This window comes from Hemitrygon akajei, chromosome 2 (assembly GCF_048418815.1).
Source record: "Hemitrygon akajei chromosome 2, sHemAka1.3, whole genome shotgun sequence".
Lineage (NCBI taxonomy): Eukaryota > Metazoa > Chordata > Chondrichthyes > Myliobatiformes > Dasyatidae > Hemitrygon > Hemitrygon akajei.
This window is the reverse complement of record NC_133125.1, coordinates 44,075,261-44,101,372: the sequence shown is the minus strand read 5'-3', so window position 1 is coordinate 44,101,372 and position 26,112 is coordinate 44,075,261. Positions and strand designations below refer to the sequence as shown.

Here is a 26,112-nt window from a genome sequence, read left to right as displayed (position 1 = left end):
GGTCTGTGAGTGGCACCATGCCATTGGTGGCATTATATGCTACTCCTATGTGGGCAGGTTATAAAGCTGGAAATCTTATTATTAGTGCAATTCCCTATATTCCTTTTTTGAGGTAATTCAAATATTGATGTATTGTGACACGTGACAAGAAACCAATGTGCAAAAGAGGACAAATTGTGCAAAAAAAATTACACAAATAGTGGAGTCCTTAAAAGTAAGTGTGTGTGGGTTGCTGAATCAGTTCATAGTTGAACGCGGGTTCAGCAGCCTGACAGTTGCTGGTGTGCGGCCTGAGGCATCCGTACCTCCTGCTCGATGGTGGTAGTGAGAAAAGAGCATGGCCTGGGTCCTGATGACCGTTGCTCCTTGTAAGTGTTCTCAATCGAGGGGAGGGCTTTGCCTGTGATAGACTGGGATGTATCCAGTACTTTCTGTAGACTTCTCTGGACCCAAACATCGGATACGTCCTCATTCAGTTTCTCTCGTCTCCTCACCCACTCACTTCTCCCATTTCTCCCGGGCCGCAGTATTCCCACCTGCCCATGTCACCTCCCTTACTCGATTCCACGTTCTTCTTTCCTTTCCGGTCAGATTCCATCATTGGCAGCCCTTTGTCACCTTTGCCTTCTGCCCACTCACCCTTCTATTTGCTTAACTCCTCCTCCATCTGCTATCACTCGCCCTCGCCTGGAGTTGCTTATCGCTTGCCAGCACTTGATCCAGCCCTTCTTTATGCTCCAGCTGAAACATCGACGGTCCATTTTCTTCCACACATGCTACCTGACGCACTGAATTCTCCCAGATGTTCGTTCGAGGCCACGGATGATTTACGTAATCTGAGAATTTTCAACTCGCCTTGAATTTATCGAACAATTAGTAGTGCCTGCCGTTGATTCACTGCTGAGATGGAAGAGCTCTTGGTTCTCATCGGGATTCTAGTTATTTTAATACCCCTTCAGAAATGCCTTAGATATTTCCTACTCACCAAATGGCATGGGGTACCAAACTCTTTCTTCACTTCCATGGGGGAATGGGCAGGTAAGATTAGCAGAATTTTTTTTTTAAAGAAGGTTGAATACTTGTTAATCTAACACAGTTTTGCAAAATGGTAGCAAAGTTACTGAAAGATCTGTCGTCCTAGTGGCATTAGGAAATTCTCACGTTTTGTTTGGGAATGGACAAGGGGGGATTACCACTAACGGCGACAGCAATCGCGTTTCTTGGTGACATTTAACCTTGGAGCAATAAGATCCGAAATGGTGCTTTCTTCTTTAGGGAAAGAATGCAAGTGTTCACAGTGGTAGGATTTGGATTGACAGCGTTCTTGTGTTGTTGTGCTACGGCAGATACGGTATTTTTTTGCGGAGCTAGGGGCCCGGCAGTGACAGAAGAACAGCAAAGGGTACCGGGAGAAGCATTCTTCAAATTGTTCAATAGACCATTATCTCCGCACTGTTGTATTTAGCTGGCTTTTTGGTTCTGAAAACTTCCGCGTCGCGATGCGGGGTCTGGAGTCAGGTTGCGAGCGTTTCGGGATTTAGGAGCGCAACTGGTATCCCTGCACCGCAAGTTACCTTCCTCTTTTTCCTAGAGTGCCTCAGATGTACTATACTTCAGAACAGAAGAATTTAGCAGACTGTAGACTGCATTTGGATATTCTGGGATTGAAATGTGTCATATAAATGAAAACCAACTCAAAACTATCTCCAGCTGGAGTTTAAACACTTGCCTGAGATGTTCACCCTCACGGCAATCTATAAATCCACTTTCTTGACTAACAGGACAACAGGCATGTAAGATACTGTGTAGGAAATACGTTCTGATCAGGCACTACCACAATCGAAATGTTCAGCTCCTTGCCAGAAAGCATTACGGAAGTACACGAACTGCTACGGGAAGGTAGTACAATGCCAAACTTGTTAATGATAAATAACTATTTTACCTGATATAATTCACGGATATTCAAACATGACCTTATAACTAGATTTTGTACCGTTCGAAGACTTTTCTGACTATATAACAAATACCATAAATAAAAAGTATAACTAATTCCTGTTCAGTTTGGTGACTGAATCCCCAACACTGAAATCCAGCTTCAGAGAGATCTGAGCAAGTTCTCAACGACTATCGGACTCATTGAAAAATGCAACACATTACATAATAAAACGATCCACATTACCAGTCTCGCCGTGTTTCTGGCTAGCTCAAGTTCCCTGATTAGTGAAGGCTATGCTGCAGTACTAGTTTTTAGAATTGCATGCGAATGCTCCACTTAGAGAAATTTAAAAAAAAATGTAGTGAATAAATCGGGCAGAAAAGAGCACATACATCGCAAAATGATGGATCACAGCCCGAATAGAAAGGGAGCTGTAGATAATAGAAACATTTATATGTGGAAATAAAATTCATTTAGGGAAAAGCTCCACCATAAAGTTTTAACTCAACACCTAAATAACCAAAAAGACAAGCAGCAAATAAGGGGAAGTTATATTTTACAAAGAAACTGACAGCCTCTAACTCCTTCCTATCACAATGTCATCTCCTAATGCTCACTTTATGCAGAACTCCACAGGGACAAATCAATGTTAAGAATCAAGAAGGTGGGTGATTCTCTCCTACCTTAGTTGTTAATTGTGAGTGATCAGTCAGTTTATTTGCCTTTTGGGACAAAAGTAGTTTCAGGAAAGTGGTATTTAAGTTCACCTACTATACATGGCTTTTAATTATATTTTCAGTTATCACTGGCGCAACAGATGGTATTGGAAAAGCATATGCACATGAGGTAAGATTTGCCAGGACTACTTCATAATGCACCTTATAATATGTAAATCTTTGTATATTTCTTCTGATTCTGATTACTCCCTGATTATATTTGTGTGCAAAGATTTCAGGCCATTTCTTCATAAATTGATGCATTAAGGTTGAGTCAATGCCTTTTTTCATAAGACTGAGGATGATTTGCTTTCAGAATCTGTACTATGAGTGAAGGTCCAGATCACTCTGACTGAACCATGAGAAATGTCATGGTTGATGTGGATTAGTTCGAAATATGGAAAGTGCAACTTGACGATATTGCCCACTAAACATGGAGGGACTCGTGTTGGAGAGCTATTTGTAGAGAGCTCCACATCGTTATTCTAGCCTGCTTTTTCAGTCTTGTCTAATGATTCAAAGGCCAGACAAGCTGTTTAGCATGTTCATATTTTGGCAAGTTGATTGTGATAAGGATAGTTTACAGACAGTGTGCGATTATGTCAGGTGAGACAAATTCTTGGAGGAGACCAGCCACCCTTTGCACAACATGAGATATGTGATCAATTGACTTAACAACACAATATAAGGATGCAAACAAAGAATGCCAAGCGTGCACGCACGCACACAAAATGCTGGAGGAACTCATCAAGTCAGGCAGCATCTATGGAGGTGAATAAACAGTTGACATTTCAGGCCTGGACCCTTCATCAGGACTGGAAAAGAAAGGGCAGAAGCCTTTCCTCTCAGCACTTCTCTTTTCCTCACCTGCCCATCTCCTCCCTCTTGTTACTTTCCTCCTTCCCTTTCTTCCATGGTCCACTGCCCTCTCCTGTTAAATTCCTCATTTTCAGTCCTTTACCTGTTCCACATGTCACCTCCCCTCCCCCAGCTTCTGACTTCATGCCCTCCTTTACCTATCCACCTTTCCCCTCACCTGGTCTCGGGTATCACCTGCTTGGTTGTATTACTCTTCCGCCCCCCCCCCCCCCACCTTCTCATTCTGGTGCCTGCCCCCTTCCTTTCCAATCTAGAAGACAGGTATTGGCCTGAAATGTTGTCTGCTTATTCCTCTCCATAGATACTGTCTGACTTATTAATTGTTGGACAATCACTTCACTAACTCCAAAGTATTATTGGTCATGAGCTTGTAGTTTCTATTTTGGCAGTGTTGGTTGTTCATGCAAACACTACACTTTGATGTACATGGGATAAATAAATGAATCTGTGTACTGTGTGGACAGAAACTAGACACTTGGAAACTTTTCTCCCACCTATTGGCCGTAGAATCCTGTATTATTGTAGTGTGATTGTTAATTGATTATGCACAAGGTTTCCAATTGGTCATTATCTATATTCAATTTGTTAATTTCTGTATAAAGATGGAATAGCTTTGTTCAAACTTCAGAGCAGTCCAGTGACAGGGACTGTCCCCTCTGGTGCACAAGTAAGTGAAATGTGATTGATGGATGAGCATAAGTTGTAAGAGTCCAGATAATTGGAGATGACAAACGGTCTCCAGGAGCTTTCTGAATTATAGTTCTACAATTATTATGCACCAATTCAATTTAAATGGAATGGAAATATAAAATTTCCCTTGCATGCATTTTCCCTCTCTCATTAGCAATGCACTCCTAGGTCAGTGAAAGTCCTGACTGTGTGAATAATTTATTTTTATATCATTTAGAGGTACAGCACAGTAACAGGCCCTTCCAGCCTTTGAGCCCATGCTGCCTAATTACACCCATATGACCAATTCACCTAGTAACCTGTACATCTTTACAATGTGGGAGGAAACAGGAGGGAAAAACTCATGGTCACAGGGAAAACAAACAACTACTTACAGACAGTGAAGGAATTGAACCTCAGTCATTGGTTCTGTAATATCATTAGGCTAATTTCTACGCTACTATACTGATTTACCTTTGGGTATTTACTTCTGAATCCTTGTAGCATGGCTCTTTCAGATAGAATTTCTATCAATTTTTATCCATCTATAACTGATAAATATTAACAGAACTTTACTCTTTTTTTTACAATACAGTGGGATGATTTTATTTTTGTTCTCTCATTGCTATAGCTGGCCAGGCGTGGTTTAAACATATTACTCATAAGCAGGTCTACAGAGAAGTTACAAAAGGTTGCAAATGAAATCGGTAAGATCACAATTTTCAGTTTTTCAATTAAGTGTCAACATTGGGAATTTTTTTTAGTTTTTCTCTGCAACTGTGATGAATGAGTGACAGAAACTCTGGACAAATCATGGAAAAGTCGAGGCTTAGTTATGTCTAGTAGGGATCATAATGAATTTATTGAAAATCAAAAACTGTGGATGCTGGAAATCTGAGATATAGACAGTTAAAGCAGAGAGCACTCAGCAGATCAGGAATCATCCGTGGAAGAAAAAAGAGTTAACATTCCAGATCAAAAGCCTTATAGTTCTTCTTTGATATATTTACAATTGTGGATTATTTTAAGGAACTTTAAAAATCATATTGTTCAAAATTCTGAGATTTATTTGGAAGACATTGAAATCTTTGATTTCCAGCACCTGCAGATTTTCTCTTGTTTGTGAGTAAGAACATTTGCCAGCTTGATAGGAGGACCCACTTAATAACGGAATATTTTGTGGGTTGAAAACCTGAGCATCAACTGCTTTGAAAAAGTCGTATAGCTTTCGACAACTTCAAAATTATACTGGAAATGGCCTTTTGATTCAGAACTCCCACTGTTGGCTGGCTGGAATAGAAGGCTAAGCAGACGGACAAAAATTGGGCTTAACCTCAGTTTACATAATGGTACATGCATGCACAGGTGCAATGAAAAACATACTTGCAGAAATATCTCAGGCACATAAGATTAGATAGGCAACCTGCACAAGAAAAACAAATATAAATTCTACTTAATTTTTACAAGTAAGAGCACAACCAGAAACTCTCGGGTTGAGAGGGGTTTGGAGGGATATGGCCCAGGTGCAGGTCACTGGGACTAGGCAGAAAAATGGTTCGGCACAGCCAAGAAGGGCCAAAAGGCCTGTTTCTGTGCTGTAATGTTCTATGGTTCTCCCATCCCTGTGCCCCTGCATTCAATCTAAGCAACCTTCCAGTAATCCTTGAATCATTTTTGGCATCATCCCAGAGCCTATATTGCCTTTTCATTTGCTTATGATGCTATATTTCTTTGTCATTCTGTGCTTACAAGCTTAGCTTCTACTTATTCTGGTCCAGTGTTTGGAACAAAAATATAATCACGGAAGGTATTGCTCCTGACTTCTGGCATTGCTGCATCATCAGAATGGTACAGCAGATGATCCATGTCATATTTTGGTCAGGCAAAAAAAAAACACTGGAGCATTTTTGATGGTAGAATATGAAATCTGGGGATGGAGCAGATTTTGAAGCATTGCATCTTCCCAAGAAAGGAGTGTGTAGTCATAACAAGCATGTTCCAACATACACTTGAGAACTGAAAAAAAAATTTAAACTAAAAAAACTGTTCATAGCGCACCTGCAGGCAGCCATAGAATTTATAGCCTATTAACTTTCTATTCAGAAATCACATCAAAGGAAATGGTTACTGATGGGAATGTGTTTTGTAGCTGAGATAGGAAGTATATTGATTGGAAATGATGGGAATACATTGATAGTAGCTATATTGAACAGAGAAGGTATTTCTTTGAAAGATAACCAACAGGCTTCTCAGACTATCAATGTGAAATATTTGAAAACAAGTATTTACCATTAAGACATACTTGTTTATAAGAATGTAAAAATTGCTAACAAGTGCCATCATGAGTAATCCTGACAATATAAGATTGATTACTGCAATGGAATCAAGTAATATGATAATGTTGTGTTTAATAAAATTTGGTTGAGCCCAGAGTGATTTTTATCACTTTATTTCAGTGATTTATTTTTCCATCTTCTTGACAGAGCAAGCCACAGGAAGAAATGTAAAAATAATTCAGGCAAACTTTATTAATACAGACATTTATCAGCACATTGAAAAAAATCTGAGAGGCCTTGATATTGGGATCCTGAGTAAGTAAAAACAATTTACTCTTTGACACGATACTCTCTTGCTTTGGATTGTGGGTGCTGATTCTCAGTACAAAATTGGCTTCATATTGTGAATTCATGTATGTTACTAGAAACTGGAATTAGAGCTAAGAGGAGTGACCTAAGTGGTTTATCATTTTTTAAAAATGTAAGTGAGAAAGTGGAGAAGTGATTTTTAGAATTTCATGGAGAAACTAGAGTCTGAAGGTGAAAGTTATTCTTGATTTCAGTTGTAGCACAGATATTTATGAAAATGACTGCATAGGTCAAATGGAAACCGGGGTAAAATTTGTACTGGGTGACAAAATAGCACAACCTTCTATCGCATCCAGTTACTGGGTTTTTCATTTGTGAAGAGCTTGGTGAAGATGAGCAATTCTGAGGCTGTGGATGTTGTGGCAAGGCAAGGGTTAAGATAATATGCAGGCAAGGATAGCTTACAGACTGTGCGGATCATCCAATGTGAGAAAGGTCCTTGAGACCATAGTGCCCCTTTGCACAGCATGGGATGTAAGGCCATTTGGCATTCCAAGTATGCAAACAGAAGTACAAGGCATACACTGACTATTGGGGCAACTCTAGGGCATTATTGGCTATTAGCTTGTAGTTTCCTTTGGCTAGTAACACCTGTATTATCATAGAGTAGTCATTGATGATGCAAATAATGAATTTGAACATACACAAGGTTCCCAATTGATCAATATCTGCAACCAGCTAGTCAATTTCTGTATAAAAAAAATGGTATTTCTTTGTTCAAGCTTCAGAGCAGTTCAGTGACCTTGTCTGAGCTGTTCTCCTTGTGCACAAGTAAATAAAGTGTAATTCACGAATGAGAATGAGTTGTCAGTGGTTCAGTTGGTTGGTGACGTGGCCAGAGCAACTCTCATTTTCAGTACGACAAAACTCAACACAATACTGTAAAGTAATTGCTTTCTGACGCTGCAAATGATTGATCTATCTGCCCAAAAGATGCTGATAACCATCCCACTATCCCCATAATTGATTGCCAATAATTGGTGAGTTCTGTAACGATATTGCCTGTTTCTGTCAGAGCTCAAGGGTTTTGTGGAGATTATGTTAATAGTATCTTTCCAGAGCCATCTGATGTCTGCTGTAGGAGGTCCTAGCCTTAGAAAGGTATCGGAGGATAGAGATCATTGCTGCGCTGTAGACTATAAATTTTGCTCCACGTCTGAGCCCTTGATCTTCAAATATCTTTTCCTCAGTTAGCCAAAGGCTTTACTAGCACATTGATGGAAATAGTTAATTTATTCACTGATGTCTGCATTCACAGTGAGGTGGCTCTTGAGGTGTGTAAAGTGAACCATGTTTGCCAGTTCTGTTATTCAGGGTGAGGTACATGCTGTGATTAAGGGAAGTGATGGTGCAATGATTCAGCTTTGTCTAACATGGTGATTGGCTCTATCATAAACTGGTTGGTTAGTATCCTAGTTGTGCACACCTTCTGTCCAGACTGAATTTGAGTTTGTAAATTATACAAAGATATTCCCCTTAAACTAGAGGGCTCAGGTTTGAGGTGAGAAGGGAGAAAGTTAAAGATCTGAACACTAAGTTTTGCATTTAGAGAGAGGAACTGCTGAAAAAGACAGTGAAGGCAGATACTATTACAATATTTAAGAGGCATTTGGACTGGTACTTGGATAAGGAATGTGCAGGGGATACAGATCTCATTCAGGCAAATGAGATTAGCACAGATGGGGATCGTGGTCAACATGGGCAAGGTGGGATAGAAAGGCCTATTTTGAGGCTGAATGGATGGATAGATGTACATACAAAATTGCATGATCTGTATCTATTTTAAAAGAAAACACTACTACTTTTTTCTTACAGTAAATAATGTTGGAATAATACAGGAATCACACCCATGTAGATTTCTCGAAATGAACGACCCGGATAAGGTACATGACTATTTTATTCAGTATACAGAAAATGACTGTATTTTAAAGCAGAGATTCTCTTTTTCATATATGCATAATCACTGAATATACTAATACATGATAGCTCAAATAGCAAAGATAATATGTGATCTTCAAGTCAAAAAGAGATTCTTGCTGAACTTCCATTGGTCCAGAAATTAAGGTCTTGTAAAGGAGAGATTCTCAAGAGCTCATTTTCTTCCTCCAGTATTTGCTCTCAGTAGCTTGCTAGCAATTGCAATATACAGTACTACCTCTCCTTCAAATTCATTGGTACCTGAGATAAAAGGCATCCTGCAATCCCCAATATTAATGAGACATCAAGGTTGGAGCCTGGAATGTTGGCAGAGGCAGACGTGGCAATGGATAGAAGTAAATTCCTGGCAGCGTGCCAGTGGAAGAACCTGTTGAGCTTCCTTTGCTCCTGTGCATTTTCCCTTGTCCAATTTCACCGCTTGCTGACAGGATGCCATAAATCGAATTAACTCTGTGAGGGAATGGAAGGCCACTGATGCCAGTGGCCCCATGGCCCAACAGATCTAGATCTTAAGGGGAGTGAATTTGAAGTGGAGAAAATGGACCATATTATTAATTACATTAATATGATCTACGTTAGGAGAAAGTATTAGCAGACTCCAATGTAAATTGGTTTCTTTTCATGTTGCTATCTAATTATTGTTTTTAACCATATAACCATATAACAATCACAGTACGGAAACAGGCCATTCCGGCCCTCCTAGTCCATGCCGAACTCTTAATCTCACCTAGTCCCACCTACCCGCACTCAGCCCATAACCCTCCACTCCTTTCCTGTCCATATACCTATCCAATTTTACCTTAAATGACACAACTGAACTGGCCTCTACTACTTCTACAGGAAGCTCATTCCACACAGCTATCACTCTCTGATTAAAGAAATACCCCCTCGTGTTTCCCTTAAACTTTTGCCCCCTAACTCTCAAATCATGTCCTCTCGTTTGAATCTCCCCTACTCTCAATGGAAACAGCCTATTCACGTCAACTCTATCTATCCCTCTCAACATTTTAAATACCTTGATCAAATCCCCCCTCAACCTTCTACGCTCCAATGAATAGAGAATTTTTTAAATTAAAAAAATAAATATTTTTGATAATATTCCGAATGCACTATCTGATTTTTCACAATCATAATCATTACATTGAAAATTGTTAAACTTAACTGCTGACATCCTGCTTTGTGGCAGAATTGTATCACCTCCCTGTCTCTAATCCTCTGCCCTCAGGCCATTATATTAAATGGCGTGTAGTTTCACCATGGAAAGGCTACTTTCAAACCAACTATGTATTATAATTAATTTTATACAGTATAATTTTATGAGAACCCAAAGTTAGTTTTGTTGTATGGATAATTAAAACTTGTTTCAAGAAACTTATTATTGCTATGTTACAGTATTAGTAATATTCTTTTGTCTTTGTACATTAGACTGTCAATGATATGATTTCTGTTAATGTGGTAGCTGTGGTCAAGGTATGTAATCTTCCACTGGTAAATTTATTTTTTAAATGAATGCATGACTCTAGAACAGATGAAAGTAGTATCTGAGTAAATAGCATCATACTGCATAGAAATAGGTCTTTTGGAGTCTGCTGGAAGTCTGAGGAAATAACAAGTAGGATAGACAAAGGAAAGTCAATAGATGTTACTTAGATTTTCAGAAGGCCTTTGACAAACAGCTGCATATGAGGCTGCTGAGCAAGATAAGAACCCATGGTACTTAAGAAGAAATACCAGAATTGGCTGACTTACAGAAAGCAGAGGGTGGGAATAAAGGCAAAACAGTGGCAGATGAAAAGGAAGTGTATTGTCATGCATGTTGGTAGAAGGAATACAGACATTTAGTATTTTCTATATGGGGAGCAACTTCTGAAACTGGAGATGCAAAGGGACTTGGGAGTTCGAGTGCAGGATCCCCTAAAGGAAAACCTGCAGGTTGAGCTGGTAGTAAGGAAGGAAAACGCAATGCTGCCATTCATTTCAATATAAAAACAAGGGTGCAATGCTGAGGCTTTATAAGGCATTGGTCACACCACACTTGGAGTATTGTGACTAGTTTTGGACCCCATATCAAAGAAAGGACGTGCTGACATTGGAGAGGACCCTGAGAAGGTTCACAAGAATGATCTGGGAATGAAAAGATTATCATATGAGTAGCGTTTGATAAGTCTTTACTTAGAAGAATGGGCAGAGGGGATCTTGTTGAAACCTACCAAATATTGAAAGGCTTGGATAGAGTGTACATGGAGATGATGTTTCCATTAGTGTGGGAGTTTAGGAGCAGGGGGCACAGCTTCAGAATAGAAAGACATACCTTTAAAAAAAAAAAGATGAAGAGGAGTTTCTTTAGCCAGAGGGTGGTGAATCTATGGAATTCATTGCCATAGGTGACTGTGGAGGTCAAGCCATTGGGTATATTTAAAGTTATTGGTTAGTATAGTTAGTATAGGTTATTGATTAGTAAGGGCTTCAAAGAGTATATGGAGGAGGCAGGAGAATGGGATTGAGAGGAAAAATAAACGAGCCATGATCAAATGGCGGAACAGACTGAATAGCCTAGTTCTGCTCCTATGTCTTATGGTCTTTATTTTGTACGTGTGACAATATATATCAATATATATCTCCCTCCTAAATTCCTAGCCCATCACATATACTTTTGGAATAAGGTAAATGTTATATATTTATTCATGAAACAGATGGAGGCTATTTAGATTAGTAAGCTTATACTGGTCTCTCAGAACAGACCAACCAGTCCCATTTCCCTATTTATTTCCTTGTAATTGGTTCTCTCACACTTGTCCACTAACATCTCCTAACCCTCCTCTCAGCCACCTGCTTAAGGAGTCATTTGCAATGGGGTTTTGTGAAGGAAACCTGAGTCTTCCCAGAGAAAACGGGGTAAAGATGTAAGTTCTACACAACTGTTACTGTAGATCAGAAATTAACCCATCTCACTGAAGCTGTGAGGTATCAGCCCCACTGAACTGCACATATTAATATTCATTGGACAAAAATTAATATCACTAGTACGTACTTTTGTAGTTTGAGTTTTTGGTGAACAAGGTAGAAAGTTGTACTCTTTAAACTGGAATAATCAAGTGTAACTATGTAGTCATATCTTTCTGTAATTTGTAGATGACTCAAATTGTCCTGCCAAAGATGAGAGAACGGTAAGACCAAAAACTTCAAACATGTGCTATTGATTAATTAGACCCATCAGCTTAAGTCCTTTGATGGGGCTAAATAAAGTATTCAGTGAATATTAGCAGGAGGATTTTCTTGCCTGAATTCACCTGATACCATGAGAATTCATGGGGTCCTGAGTCAATGTTGAGTGCTTTTTGGCCCATTTTCCCATGGTGGTATGTGACTAAGTTATTTCTGTTTATATATTCTGTAAACTAGAGACCACTCAAAACTCTCCCTATTCCCCAAGTCCTCAGTCCTGTTGAAGGGTCTCTGCACAAAACATCGACTGTACTCTTTTCCATAGATGCTGCCTGGCCTGCTGAGTTCCTCCAGCATTTTGTGTGTTGCTTGAATTTCCAGCATTTGCAGATTTTCTCTTTGTTCCCTATTCCCCAACTTGTGTTTGATCATTCATCCTGTGCTCACTAACCTGGGCCCAATTAAGGAATGCTTCCATTTTTAAAGTTTACTCCATGCTTTTAAATCAGTTCATCCTTCCTAATCTGTATAACATAATCCAGTTTTAAGATGATAATACTCCTCCTCTTTGGCTCTCTTTTTGTGAAGAGTTAATTGCTCCACTCTTGCTGTAGACTTTGGAACTGCCTCCTAAAACTTCTCTATCTCTTCTTCCTACTTTAAATCTCTACTTGAAAACTACTTGTTTGTCCAAATCTTTGGTCCAAAGTCTCCATATGTTATTCAAAATAACTTAGCTGGACAGACTTGGAATGTTATGCTGTTAAAAAGTGTTGTATAAATGTAAATAGTCATTGCTACCATCTCTGGCAGTGGGATAGGATATATCTATGGATGATGATGGTGGAGTCTGGCATATTGACTAAAAGATATAATTCTGCAAGAATATTGCCAATGCTTGATTAATTGGCAGGAGTGCTTTTGTAATTTTTGAACAATATTATAGAGAATTGGACTTGATTGGATATATCTTTGCCCATGTCTGAATGGGTTGCCCATTTCAACGCTGGATTGTTTTGTGCTTGTTGTATTTTGCCACAGAGCCAGAGTGCAGCTTGTTGGCTTTCCAAACTGTTTGAGAGAGAAGAGCCAAGCACATTGCATGGGTCTCGAGCTTTAATGGCCAGACTTGCACCAGTGTTTTCCCAAAGTCAAATACAGCAGATTCTGGAAATTTAATGTTAAAATAGAGAACAGGTTGAAGCTATTCAGCAGATCAGGCAACATCAGAGAAGTGAATTTTTAGCCAAAGTAGCCGTGTTGAGAAACCAGCTGTGGAGTGAAAGGAGGTAGGGATTTGCTCTAGATAGGGATTGAAAAAATCGTTACAGCAGATAACCAGATATTCCACATCTCATCTGATGTTAGCCTTTTTATATTTTGAAACACAGTGAAAGATTCCTGTTAAAGTTTAAACTCTTATGATAAGAGTTCATGTCTTAGTGGAGCAGTACAAAATCCAACGAGACTATCATGTGTCATGTACCCCGTGACCAGGTTAAAGAACCAGCAGAAATGGAAAAAACTTTGGAATTTGGTATTTCTAGTAACTAATAGTGTTTATTAGTAAACTACACAATACAGTACTATAAAATGCAAATATATGAAACAGGTTAGCAATAATATACAGAAGTGTGGAAATAGGAACTAAAATCAGGCTCTTTCAAACCGAGGGGTAAATGGATACAGTTTTACGATATGATGAAGGGAGTTCAATTCAGGTCAAGGTAGTTTGTTGAGTAACGTTGAGGAGAGAAAGAGAGAGAGGTGATGAGAGGTGAGCCGTTGCCGTCGATCGTCCCATTGTCTTCCGAAGTACTGTTGTGGTCACCAACTATGACCATGATACGTACGACCGTTCTTCAGTGGTGGAATTATCACCCAGGCAAGGGAGGACACACGAATAATTCCCCACCAGTCGCACCTCTTCACACTGTGAGCCACTGATCGATTTCCCTGAATCAATCCTCCAAAACCCCACCTTCACATGGGTGCACAAAGCTCGTTCAGTGTGTGTGCCTCGTGGTGTGTCTGTCTGTGTCACAGTGGACCTGCTTTTTACCTCCACATGCTGGACACAGGCTGTCCATCAACTGGCTCTGCCCTGCTCTTTCTGCAGGAACCTTAACAAGCAGGCAAAGTGTCCTTGGGGAAAAGGTAAACAAGCTGGCAGAAGAAACCATAACATTAATCTTTCAAGCAGCCCCTCTCCCCCCCTCTCCCCCCCTCTCCCCCCCTCTCCCCCCCTCTCCCCCCCTCTCCCCCCCTCTCCCCCCCTCTCCCCCCCTCTCCCCCCCTCTCCCCCCCTCTCCCCCCCTCTCCCCCCCTCTCCCCCCCTCTCCCCCCCTCTCCCCCCCTCTCCCCCCCCTCTCCCCCCCTCTCCCCCCCTCTCCCCCCCTCTCCCCCCCTCTCCCCCCCTCTCCCCCCCTCTCCCCCCCTCTTCCCCCCTCTTCCCCCCTCTTCCCCCCTCTTCCCCCCTCTTCCCCCCCTCTCCCCCCTCCTCTAGATAGGGATTGAAAAAGTCTTTACAGCAGATAACCAGATATTCCACATCTCATCTGATGTTAGCCTTTTTATATTTTGAAACAGTGAAATATTCCTGTTTAAAAAAAAAAGTACATGTAACTATTGTATATTCAGATATATTATACTTTCAGAAAAAAGGGTTTGATCCTGAACATTTCATCTGGAAGTGCTAATTGCCCATGTCCTCTCTACTGTCTGTACTCATCTACTAAGGTACGTTTATCACTTTGACACAGTTTACACCATGCTTTCTTTTTATTCAAAAATGAGCTGTCGTTTTGTTTTTGCATTCCTCTGTTTTGAACTTGGTGTGGTCATTCATGCGAGAATATTGAATGCGTAATTAAGACTGAGCTTTCCAGAAATCTACTGCTCTGTCCTGGTAACTTTATCACCAGATAATTAGATATTCTACTGGTCAATCTGTGACAGTGGAACAGAAACGGCTCTGAAGAACTTAATGGTTCTGATTTCAAGTTATTTTGATTCAGAAATATACAGGAAGTGTAAGCAAAACCAAATGTAAAATTGGTAATTTGTTTCTAGTTTTAAAACAAATTCTCCATTTTTTTTTTCCAGTTTGGGATAAATTAAATGCTAATTTCACTCCCCTTCCCTGCCATCCCAGCCATATAATCTCCTGAAAGAGATGAGAAAAATCCCAAAATCAATTCGGTAAAATCATTCTTTATAACTGCATTCTAATATCAGAAGCAGCCCATGTAATTAGTTAGACCAACATTACTTTTAAGGATATTAAGTTATCTTTGCTCTAAACAAAAATTAACTCAGTCTTTCTGAAAGACATGCTGAAACTGTTTCCTGGATTTCAAAATCTGGCTGTAGCTTTGGACTGATGAAAAATATCACATGAAACTTAAATAATACTTCGAAGACTTCATGCTCATGACTTGTCAAAATAACAGATTGTCAGATCATTAGATGTTATTAAAACATTTTAATTCACTATTTTTACACAGTATTATAATAGATTTCCCATTGAAACTAGTAATCTTAGAGCGAGTGTAGGGATCGGGGCCCCTGTGATTTGGGAGATTGGGAAATGGAACCTGTTTTTTTGTAATTTATTTTTTTATTGAAGTTCATCATCAAACAAACATTTCTATAAGATGTATTTCAGACATTGTACATATATATCATATAATCATATATATCATAAATCTCCACAAAGTATTTATCTGGGGTATACACTTATAGAAAAGAGTGGAAAGAAAAAACAAGCAAAAGGAAAGAACTATGTACAAGTAGGGAGTGATCTTTTTTACAACAGATTCATTGATGTGTGAGAATAAAATCGGGCCTATGAGGCATTATGTCGTTAAACCATTTTTCCCAGTATGAATCAAATTGTTCCAGCTTATGATTACCAGATGCTGTTATCTTCTCCATTTTGTAAATGTCCATCGTAATTTCCATCCATGTATTTAAACTTGGGCTCTCCTGTGATAACCATTTCCTAGTATGAGTCTTTTTACCAGCCACCAACAGAATATTAATTAAATATTTATCTCTTTTCAACCATTCTTGAGGTATGTATCCAAAATATATGGTCTTACTCTCTAAGGGTATTTCACATTTAAGGATGTCTTGTAGGGTATTGTGTATCCCCCTCCAATAGTTTTTGATAACGGGGCAGTCCCAAAATATATGATAATGATTTGCATTTTGATTTCCACAATTTCTCCAGCAAACGGAGGTTACTATCATAATGGGATTTCTGAGAGGGTGTAATAAAATATCTTATCAAGTTTTTCCATCCAAACTCCCTCCATTTCTGTGAACTGGTACACTTCCATTGATATCTTCATATTGTTGTCCATTCTTCCTCGGATATAATTATCCCTCCTTCCTGCTCCCATTTTGTTTTAATGTATGAAGTCGAATTTGTTTTAAGATTTGACAACCCCTTATACATGCTTGAAATGATTCTACTACCATTATCTGAATTATATGCTTTTCTAAAGAGCTCTATCAAGATGTATTTACCTTGGTTACATTTTTAAGTGTCTTATTAACATTGTCACATCTGTAAATACCGATTTAAAAAAAATAAAAATCTTGTTTTTCTAATAAGTGTTTCTCTTTAAGCATTTCAAAACTGAACAGTGTTCCTTCTTTCATTATGTTGCAAAGGACTGTTATTCCTTTAGCTGTCCAGTTCTTAAATCTAGTATCCAATTTATTTGGTGTAAAATCTGAGTCATATGCACACCATTTAAGAATTGCAATATCTCCCTCTAGATTATATTTTATAGTAGTTTTCCATATTTTAAGAGTCAATTTCACCCATGGGTTATCAATAGTATATATGTACCTTTGCAGGTTGTTATCAGCCAAAATTGCTTGTATGAGGATGGGAAGTACCCGCTCCTCAATGTTTTTCCATTGAGTGTCGTATGATGGGTTGCACCAACATATCACAGCTCTCAACTGTACTGCAAAATAATAATCTCTAAGAGAAGGTAGGCCCCATCCCCCCTTTTCCTTTGCTAATTGCAAAGTTTTGAGATGAACTCTAGGCCTTTTACCCTGCCAAATATACCTTGATAGCATCTTGTTCCATTAATTAAATTGATTTTGATTAATCTCTATTGGTAGGGTCTGAAAGAGATATAATAGTCTGGGCAGTACATTCATTTTAATAGACTCAATCCTTGAACTGAGACTGAGAAAAGGAATCAGCTTCCATTTTGCCATATCTTCCTTAATTTTTTTTATATAAAGGCTGATAATTACATTCTGATAATTTTGCCAAATCTTTTGGTATAATGATGACCAAATATTTGAAAGACCCTATGTGCCATGCCCAGGGATATCTACTTTCAATTTCTCTTGGTGAGCTATAGTAATATGAAGGTAATTGGGTTTTATCTATGTTGATCTTGTATCCTGATAATTGACCATATTGTTCAAAGGATTGCATCTGTTACGTACCCCGTAACTGGGTGCCTGACACCGTTGGAGTCTGGTGGTACTATATTTAAAGGTGTTTATTAATAAAAATAAGTAAAACCATATCAATAATGCAAATATACATATAACACAAGGTAGCAGTAATAAAACTAAAAGTGTAGGAATAATAATAATAAGCAATAATAAACAAGCTCTTTCGATGTCTAGAGGTAAATGAATTGTCATAGAATATAAAGTTCAGTTCAGTTCATGAGTGCTGAGGTAGTTATGCTTGTTGAGTTGTAATCGTTGGGGGGGGGTGGAGAGAGAGAGAGTGAGAGCAAGAGATTAAACAGTTGCAGTCAGCAAACCTTCCTGTTGCCTTTTGATTCCGTTGCACCATTGTTGTGGTGGTCATTCAGCTATGACCCCTCCGTCCTTCTGCTAGACCGTTCTTCTGTGGTGGACTCGTCACTCTGGCATGAGCGGACCCACACACAAGTCCCCACTGGCCTTGCTGTAACACTGAGTTTTACTGACCGATCTCCTGGTTCGGTCTCCGAAGCCCCCACCTTTCTTGTGGGTTCCAACACTCAATCAATGTCTACTGGCGTGTCTGAAGGGTCTCTCTCCAGACCCGTCTTTTTATCCCTACTAACGGGGTCTCAGCTATCCATCAAATCATGCCACTCCTACAGTCCACTGAGGAATGTTAATGAGCAAACTATTGTCCTTGCAGCGAAACAGTAAATAATTCAAAAGGAGTCGCAATACAGTTAATCAGCAATCTCCCCCTCTCATCTGTCGCAGATGTTCTTGCCTGTTTTTCGTCTCTCTTACTCATGGTCAGCGTAGCAACAGTAATGGCAACACTAATAAAGCACATGATGAATTACAGAGTTTAACAAAATACAGAAGTTGTCTTAACTACAAGAATAATACAGATACACGTTCAAATTAACATCTAGATAAACAATCAGCAATAACATTATCACTCCCCTTTACATGTTGTATTTTAATATCGAATTCCTGTAACAACAGACTCCAACTTAGTAACCTCCTATTTTTATTTTTCGTGTTTGCCAAAAATACCAAGGTGTTGTGTTCTTAGCTTAGGCATATATTACAAAGTGTGAACCAATACATGCGTGATTATAATATAGTACATTACAAAAGTTTGTGCAAATACTAATCTCTATTTTACTTTTAAACTTAACATTCAAACAGTCAATCTTTCATGGTGTTTTTTATCTTTCACATGCTTTGTCAAATTCCCTCAAAACCAGATCCTGTTATTCAAAGTGACATTTGGTCAACCTTTGTCCCTTTTCCACTTAACTCTCAAGTGGTTAGCTTGCTCACGAGTGTGGAATAGGCCTTCACAGACTCCTTTCACAGGAGCTATCTTATCACCAATGTTTTCCAAACTAAGCCCATTTGCTGAACTTCCACACAATTTGTTAATTTTAAGCAAGTCATTAATTTTATCTTCAGGATCTTTCATTCTATTTTCAGTTTAACAGCTGCAGATGATCCCTCTTGGTCAAAACAACATTTCAAGTTCTGCCTCTCCAAATCACATACTTGAATAACATCAGTGAGTTGCCTATCTTTAAATTTCCAAACAAACTGTAATTGATTCACAGGCACCTTGTTCACAAGCCATTGTTCAGTTAATGGTCCCTTCCCTTTTGTCAATCCTTCTAAAACCAATTCAGACTTTAAATTTTCTTTATTCAATTTAGGAACAACACCTTTCCCTTCTCCTTCAATAACATTCACATCACCAGCTTTCATCTCATCATTAACTTTTAACACACCTTCTAACACAAACAACTGAGAATTCTCACTTTCCACTGGTACCAAAGTTAACCCTTTCTTCACTGAACCAAGTCCATCTGACCCAAAAGGACTGCATTCCTTTTCAACTAAATCAGATACCTCAGACTTTTCCTGAGTTTCAATACTAGGTTCAGTAACCTGTGCATCCACACCCTTCACACCTTGAACACAAGCAAATGGGACATCTGCCTCTCCAAGGCTTTCAATACCAGTCCCTTTTTCAAATTCTAAGTTCCCCTGATCCTCCCAGTTACTCTCTGGGCAACTCCCCTTCGGAGTAAACTCAACCTTGCGGGTTAAAACAACCTCGTCTGCTAACCCAGCAGACTCCCTCAAGGTAGCGGCATCCATTTCATCTAGGACAGCCCTTACATCATTATCGGGAACACATTTAAATTCTTCAACTGCAAACTGCTCTGTCAAGCCAGACAGATCATCCGTGTCCAACCCTGGACCTTCTAACTGCCATATCTGTTTCTCATCTTTACTCTGTGCCTCCATAGCCTCCTTCCTCACTCCAAAATGTCCACCTAGGGGTATCTTATGAGTCAAATTCAAAATTTTGTTCCGATAGACCTTCAGAACCAGCATCTGGTGTACCACCGCCTTGTCCTCATCGACTGGCACCGTGGTCGGCCTCCACTTCCTCATTAACACTCCCTCCTTCAGGTAGTAGCCCTCTGGTTCCCTATCAATTTCTGCCTCAGAAGGAGCTGACTCTCTCAACGCCACAAGCTCCTCATCACAACTCTGTTCCTTTATAAATTCCCTCCTGGCTAAGGGTAGATCTACCTCCTCTCCTTTACTCTCTTTCACCCCACTATCCTCCATTTTACCACCCTCTAACCCCTCTTGGTACAGGGCCGGTAAAAACATCTCTGCCAAATCAACACTGGACTCATTTAAACTGCTCCTTTCTCAGCCGCCTTTCTAGACATGCTGCGAGTGATTGCGCATGCGGGGTAAATCTTGGAATCTATGGGCGGGTCCTCAGCACTTACAGGCTTGCTTGTCAGGTTCACTGCTGAACACACGTCACTACCTGCCAGATCATTACCAAGTAGGACGTCCACGCCGTCCATCGGTAGTTTCGACCGCACCCCTATTTTGACCGGTCCAGATACCAGGTCACATTTCAGAAATATCCTGTGCAAAGGTACAGCCTCTGTCCCTTTTCCGATACCTCTTAACACAACCTCCCCAGTCTCAGTCTCAGAACCAAAATCTAATACCTTCCTTAAAATCAATGACTGATCAGCCCCAGTATCTCTCCAGATCCGCACTGGAACTGGGGTTTCTCCTTCCTTCACAGACACCGTCCCTTCCGAGATAAACTTCTCACACCCCTCTTGTGCTCTATCTACCTTTGCCTTCCTCATCGATCTGCTGACCGACTCAATGCAACATGTAGGGATTGCTGTTTTCCCTTTTCCCGTCTCCTCCTTCGGAGCAAAGCACTTAGATGCTATATGACCAGCTTTCCCACAATTATAACACGTAAAGCTAGGAACCTTCCTGCCAGCCTGTTTTTCCTCCTTCCCTTTTCCACTGGCTTATTCTCTACCTTAGCCAGTGGGCTTTCTCTATCATCCCTACTGCCTCTCTGGTAGCTCTTGTTTGAGGAAAACTTTGAATTGTGGGTTAAAGCGTACTCGTCTGCTAACTTGGCAGTTGCAGACAGAGTCTTTGTCTCCTTCTCATCCAAGTACGTCTTCATACTCTCAGGGTACAACTTTTAAATTGCTCCATCAGTATTAACTGTAACAGGTTATCATTATCTTCATCAACCCCTTTTGAGGCGCACCAACGCTCACAATACATTTACATCTCATGGGCAAACTCTAAATACGTGTGGTTCCAGGGCTTTCTCAAGTTCCGGAACTTCTATCGGTATGCCTCTGGCACCAACTCGTAACTCCTCAATATAGCCCTTTTTACTTCCTCATAATCCTTAGACTCATCCATAGACAATGCCGAATACGCTTGCTGAGCCTTCCCCCTAAGTACGCTCTGTACCAGAACAGCCCATTTTCTCTCAGGCCAGTTCTGATTCACAGCCACTTTCTCAAAATGGAGGAAGAACTTATCGACATCCATCTCCTCGAATGGAGGTACCAACTGGATCTCCCGACCAATCTTGAACCCCTCATTTGGGTCTGCCGCCTGGTCTCTTCCCTGCTGTACCTTTAACTTCTCTATTTCCAGCGCATGCTTCCTCTCTTTCTCCCTTTCCTCCATCTGCCTTTCAGCTTCTTCCTTCTCCCTTTCAGCCTCCTCTCTCCTCCTTTCAGCCTCCCTCTCAGCCTCCTCCCTTCGCCTCTCAGCATCCTCCCTTCACCCTGCAGCTTCTCTCTCTGCTTCCAGCCGCCTTATCTGAAGTTCATGCTCCCTCTTCTCCTTCTCAGCCAACCTTAATTTTTCTATCTCTAACTGAACCTCACCCTCGGCTGGTTTCCTCTCGGAACAGGTCCAATACATCTGGTGTGAACACACACTTGGAAAAATAATGCATAGTTATTTCTCTCTGTATACCCACCTTTCTCATCGATGATTTCACCTCTGGGAGATCTAATCGTTTCGCAACATTCACCAATTCAGCCTTCCTGGCAACCTCTAATGCCCCCGCAGTCGGGTCTTTTAAAAATCCATCTCTGCTGGTTTCCCGTCTGGTTAATTGCACAACCAGATCAGATAAGGGACTTTTATCCTGATTCACTGGCCCCCTAATTTGGTAATCAAATCTCAAGATGAGGCCCCAATTTGTTACGTACCCTGTAACTGGGTGTCTGACCAGCAGAGAAAGAAGAATCCGTTGGAGTCTGGTGGTACCAAACTAAAGGTGTTTATTAATAAAAATAAGCAAAACCATATCAATAATGCAAATATGCATATAATACAAGGTAGCAGTAATAAACCTAAAAGTGTAGGAATAATAATAATCAATAATAAACAAGCTCGATCGATGTCTAGAGGTAAATTAATTGTCATAGAATATAAAGTTCAGTTCATGAGTGCTGAGGTAGTTATGCTTGTTGAGCTGTAATCATTAGAAAGAGAGAGAGAGCAAGAGATTAAACAGTTGCAGTCAGCAAACCTTCCTGTTGCCTTTTGATTCCGTTGCACCATTGTTGTGGTGGTCATTCAGCTATGACCCCTCCATCCTTCTGCTAGACTGTTCTTCTGTGGTGGACTCGTCACTCTGGCATGAGCGGACACACACACAAGTCCCCACCGGCTTTGCTGTAACACTGAGTTTTACTGACCAATCTCCTGGTTCGGTCTCCGAAGCCCCCACCTTTCTTGTGGGTTCCAACACTCAATCAGTGTCTACTGGAGGGTCTCTCTCCAGACCCGTCTTTTTATCCCTACTAACGGGGTCTCAGCTATCCATCACTCCTGAATGACTGTGTCCATCAAATCATGCCACTCCTACAGTCCACTGAGGAATGTTAACGAGCAAACTATTGTCCTTGCAGTGAAACAGTAAATAATTCAAAAGGAGTCGCAATACAGTTAATCAGCAATCTCCCCCTCTCATCTGTCGCAGATGTTCTTGCCTGTTTTTCGTCTCTCTTTCTCATGGTCAGCATAGCAACAGTAATAGTTCGTGGTTCTCGGGGGGGGGGGGGATTGGTTAACTCTGTACCCCATTGTCCATCAGGTCTGTTCATCACTCATAACACATCAATTTAGGCAAAGAGTATGTTGGTTGCCCTAGATAGATCAAGATGTCATCCGCATAACAAGCCAATTTAATAGTAATTCCCCTGATATCTTCTTATTTTCTGATGTATTGAGCTAATGGTTCCAGGTATAACGCGAAGAGTAGTGGTGACCATGCACAACCCTGTCTCGTGCCCCTTTCTAGGGTAAGACTATTTGATAAATATCCATTGATTTTAATCCTAGCAGTAGGATTGTCATATAATGTCTGTATAGTTTTAATAATTGTCTTGGAAACCAAATCTATGTAAAACTTGGTAAAGAAAATTCCAATTAACCGAATCAAATGCTTTTTCAGCATCCACGCTTATCACTATTGCTTCAATTTTATTTTTTTGTATATGATCCGTAATGTAGAGTGTCCTTTGTATATTGTCTTGTGTCTGGCGTTGTTGTATAAAACCTGTCTGATCGTTACATATCAGTATGGGTACAAACTCCTCTAATCGTTTGGCCATGATGGAGGTAAATAACCTATAATCTACATTAAGAATGGCCATTGCATTCCATTTTATCCTTGCCTTCTTTCGGTATAGCTGAGATTATTGCTTCCTTCCAACTGGGTGGCATTTGTGCCTTTTTTTAGAGCCCAGATCAGTGTGGGGAGTAAAACAGGAATTAACTCATTTTTGAACTCTTTGTACCACTCTGCTGTATACCCATCTGATCCTGGTGACTTGCTTAATTTAAGCCTATTAATTGCCTATCAACTTCAGTTATATCAGCTTATATCAACTTCAGTTATATCAGCAGTCATCGTTCTATTTTGTTCTTCGCTTAAAGTGGGTAACTCTAGAGAATTCAAGAAGGTGTTAATCTGGGTTATGCTTCCCCCTGGAACTTTGGAATATAGAGTTTTGTAAAGCACTTCAAAAGCTGCTTGAATTTCACTTAGCTTATTTTTTATCATTTTCGTTCTTGGGTCCCTAATTCTATGAATTGTATTTTCTGCTATCTTTTTTTTCCAGTTCCCACGCCAGTATTTTCATAGATTTTGATCCACTTTCATAATGTCTGTTTCAGAAACATTAAGTTTTTCCTGATTCCTTGTGTAGCCAAATTATTTATTTCATCCCCAATTCTTTTAATTTCCCCTAATGTATCCTGTGCCAAATTCAATTCATGTTTTTTCTCTCGTTCCTTCAGCCTATTTTGTAATTCCTCTAATGTTTTATTCCTTATTTTTTTCTTAAATGAAGATATCGCTATAATTTTCCCTCTTAAGACTGCCTTCAGAGTATCCCATAAAATGGGAGGTGAAACCTCTCCATTATCATTAAATTCTAAGTAGAGACCAATTTCTTTTTTAATTTGTTCCTTAAAGTACAAATCATTAAGTAGACTTGAATGTAGTTTCCAAATAGTATTCTTTGGTTGTAGGTCAAAATCAACAGATAAATATATAGGTGCATGGTCACTTACATCTATTGTCCCAATTCCACAGGTGTTTATTTTGTCTTTGTCTTTTCCAAATGTTATGAAATAGTCTATTCTTGTATTTACAGAATGGGGAGCAGAATAATGAGTGTAATCCCTTCTGTCAGGGAAAAGGTCCCTCCATATATCAATTAAACCAACATCCTCAAAAAGTGTGTTAACTTTCTTGTGTAAAGATTTTGTTTCATAGGTTTTTCTATTGGAAGAGTCTAAGTTTGGTTGTAATTGTAAATTTAAGTCTCCCCTACATATCAGGAGACCTTCTGTTTCCATTACCATAATATCAGTAATTTTTTGAAAGAAACCAATATCACTTCCCGGGGGTGCGTATATATTCAATAGAGTAACTGAATTGCTGTCTATATTCCCCCTTTCCAGAATATATCTGCCCTCTTTATCTCCCATTTCGAATACTTTTTCAAAATTTAACTTACTTGAGATAAGAATAGCAACTCCTCTCCTATGTCCTGATTTATATGAGGAGAAAAACAGATTAGTGAAGCCCATTCTCTTTAGTTTTTTAGGCTCATTATCACTTAAATGAGTTTCCTGTAAATATATTACATGGGCTTGTTCTTTTTTCATTTTGGATAAAATTCTCTTGCGTTTGATTGGATTTAATAGCCCATTTACATGAAAAGAAATGAATTTTACCTTGTCCTTAGCCATCTGTATTTATCTGTCAATGTATCATTGAAATTAGAATAAAACTTAATTGATCTACTCCCTGAACAAATAAGAACCAAGAGACGCAAGTAATAACAAAAATGGCAACGTATGTGTGATTCCAAGGCTGAGGTCTCTAGTAGATGACCCTGTGTTGAGCTAGAGGAAATGTCTAGCTGTGGGGGATAACCCCTCCTACTTGTGAGTTGAGGGCCCCCATTGCAGTATTCATAAGTCAGTTGTTACGAATTCAGGCAACAATGAACAGATGAGCTAGGCAAGGGTTTTCATAACAAATAACACGTTTATTAAACACTGAAAACAAACCCCCCCAAAAGTAAACAAAACACTAACGTAACCGGAAACCAGCAGCTGTGTGGCAGCTTGAACAGTTCTTAAAGCGATGTTGCAAAAACAGTTTTTTAAAGTGGTATTGCCAAAAGTTCAAAATGCTCACAGTCCATTTAAAAGGAGAGACTTTTTAAGACGATCTAAATTCTCTTTCACGTCATTTTTCTTCAGTCCCCGAAGTCGAACTTTTCCCACGTAGAATTTTATGAAACGGAATGGCTTAAAGGCACTGACCTTTCCTTTACCACACTATTCTCAATCCTTTCTGGAACCCCAGGGATTAACACAAGAATAGTCAACGAAATCTTTCCGAATAAGGATCAAACAAGGTCGAACCAGTTTCACCGTCGAAAATTGATTCTCCTCGATCTTTAACTCCTGAACTTCGATCTTCACTCTCCACTGATTCTCAACTAGCAGTATTGTAAAAGAAACTGCTAGCAATGACCTTTTAAACTTTAGGCATTAGATAAAACTTCATCTTTCAACTAAACTGCGTCATCACATTAAATCATGCAGTGGCATGAAGTCAGCATGGCAAATCCAGCCACTAACTGCCCCTCCTCACAGGGAAGGGTCCTCCTCTTATACCCTGTTTAAAAAAAAAACAAAACCTGTCACATGACCTCCACTGGTGGGAAAATGACATCACTCCACCATCACAAGACCATTACCTCAAGTCCAGTATAGCTTCAACCCCAGTCAC

General features: G+C 39.7%; 1 protein-coding gene across 3 annotated transcripts in view; it reads left to right on the top strand.

The window, feature by feature from the left end:
- Positions 1–747: 747 nt before the first annotated feature.
- hsd17b3 (hydroxysteroid (17-beta) dehydrogenase 3) overlaps positions 748–26,112 on the top strand; it is a 60,102-nt gene continuing 34,737 nt past the window's right edge. For all 3 annotated transcript variants that reach the window (XM_073071441.1, XM_073071451.1, XM_073071432.1), the window contains exons 1-8: positions 748–1,038; positions 2,736–2,782; positions 4,832–4,907; positions 6,684–6,791; positions 8,661–8,728; positions 10,209–10,253; positions 11,916–11,950; positions 14,606–14,687. In XM_073071441.1, the coding sequence (XP_072927542.1) occupies positions 906–1,038; positions 2,736–2,782; positions 4,832–4,907; positions 6,684–6,791; positions 8,661–8,728; positions 10,209–10,253; positions 11,916–11,950; positions 14,606–14,687 (594 nt within the window). In that variant the 5' untranslated portion in view covers positions 748–905. The remainder of the gene's footprint in view (positions 1,039–2,735; positions 2,783–4,831; positions 4,908–6,683; positions 6,792–8,660; positions 8,729–10,208; positions 10,254–11,915; positions 11,951–14,605; positions 14,688–26,112) is intronic.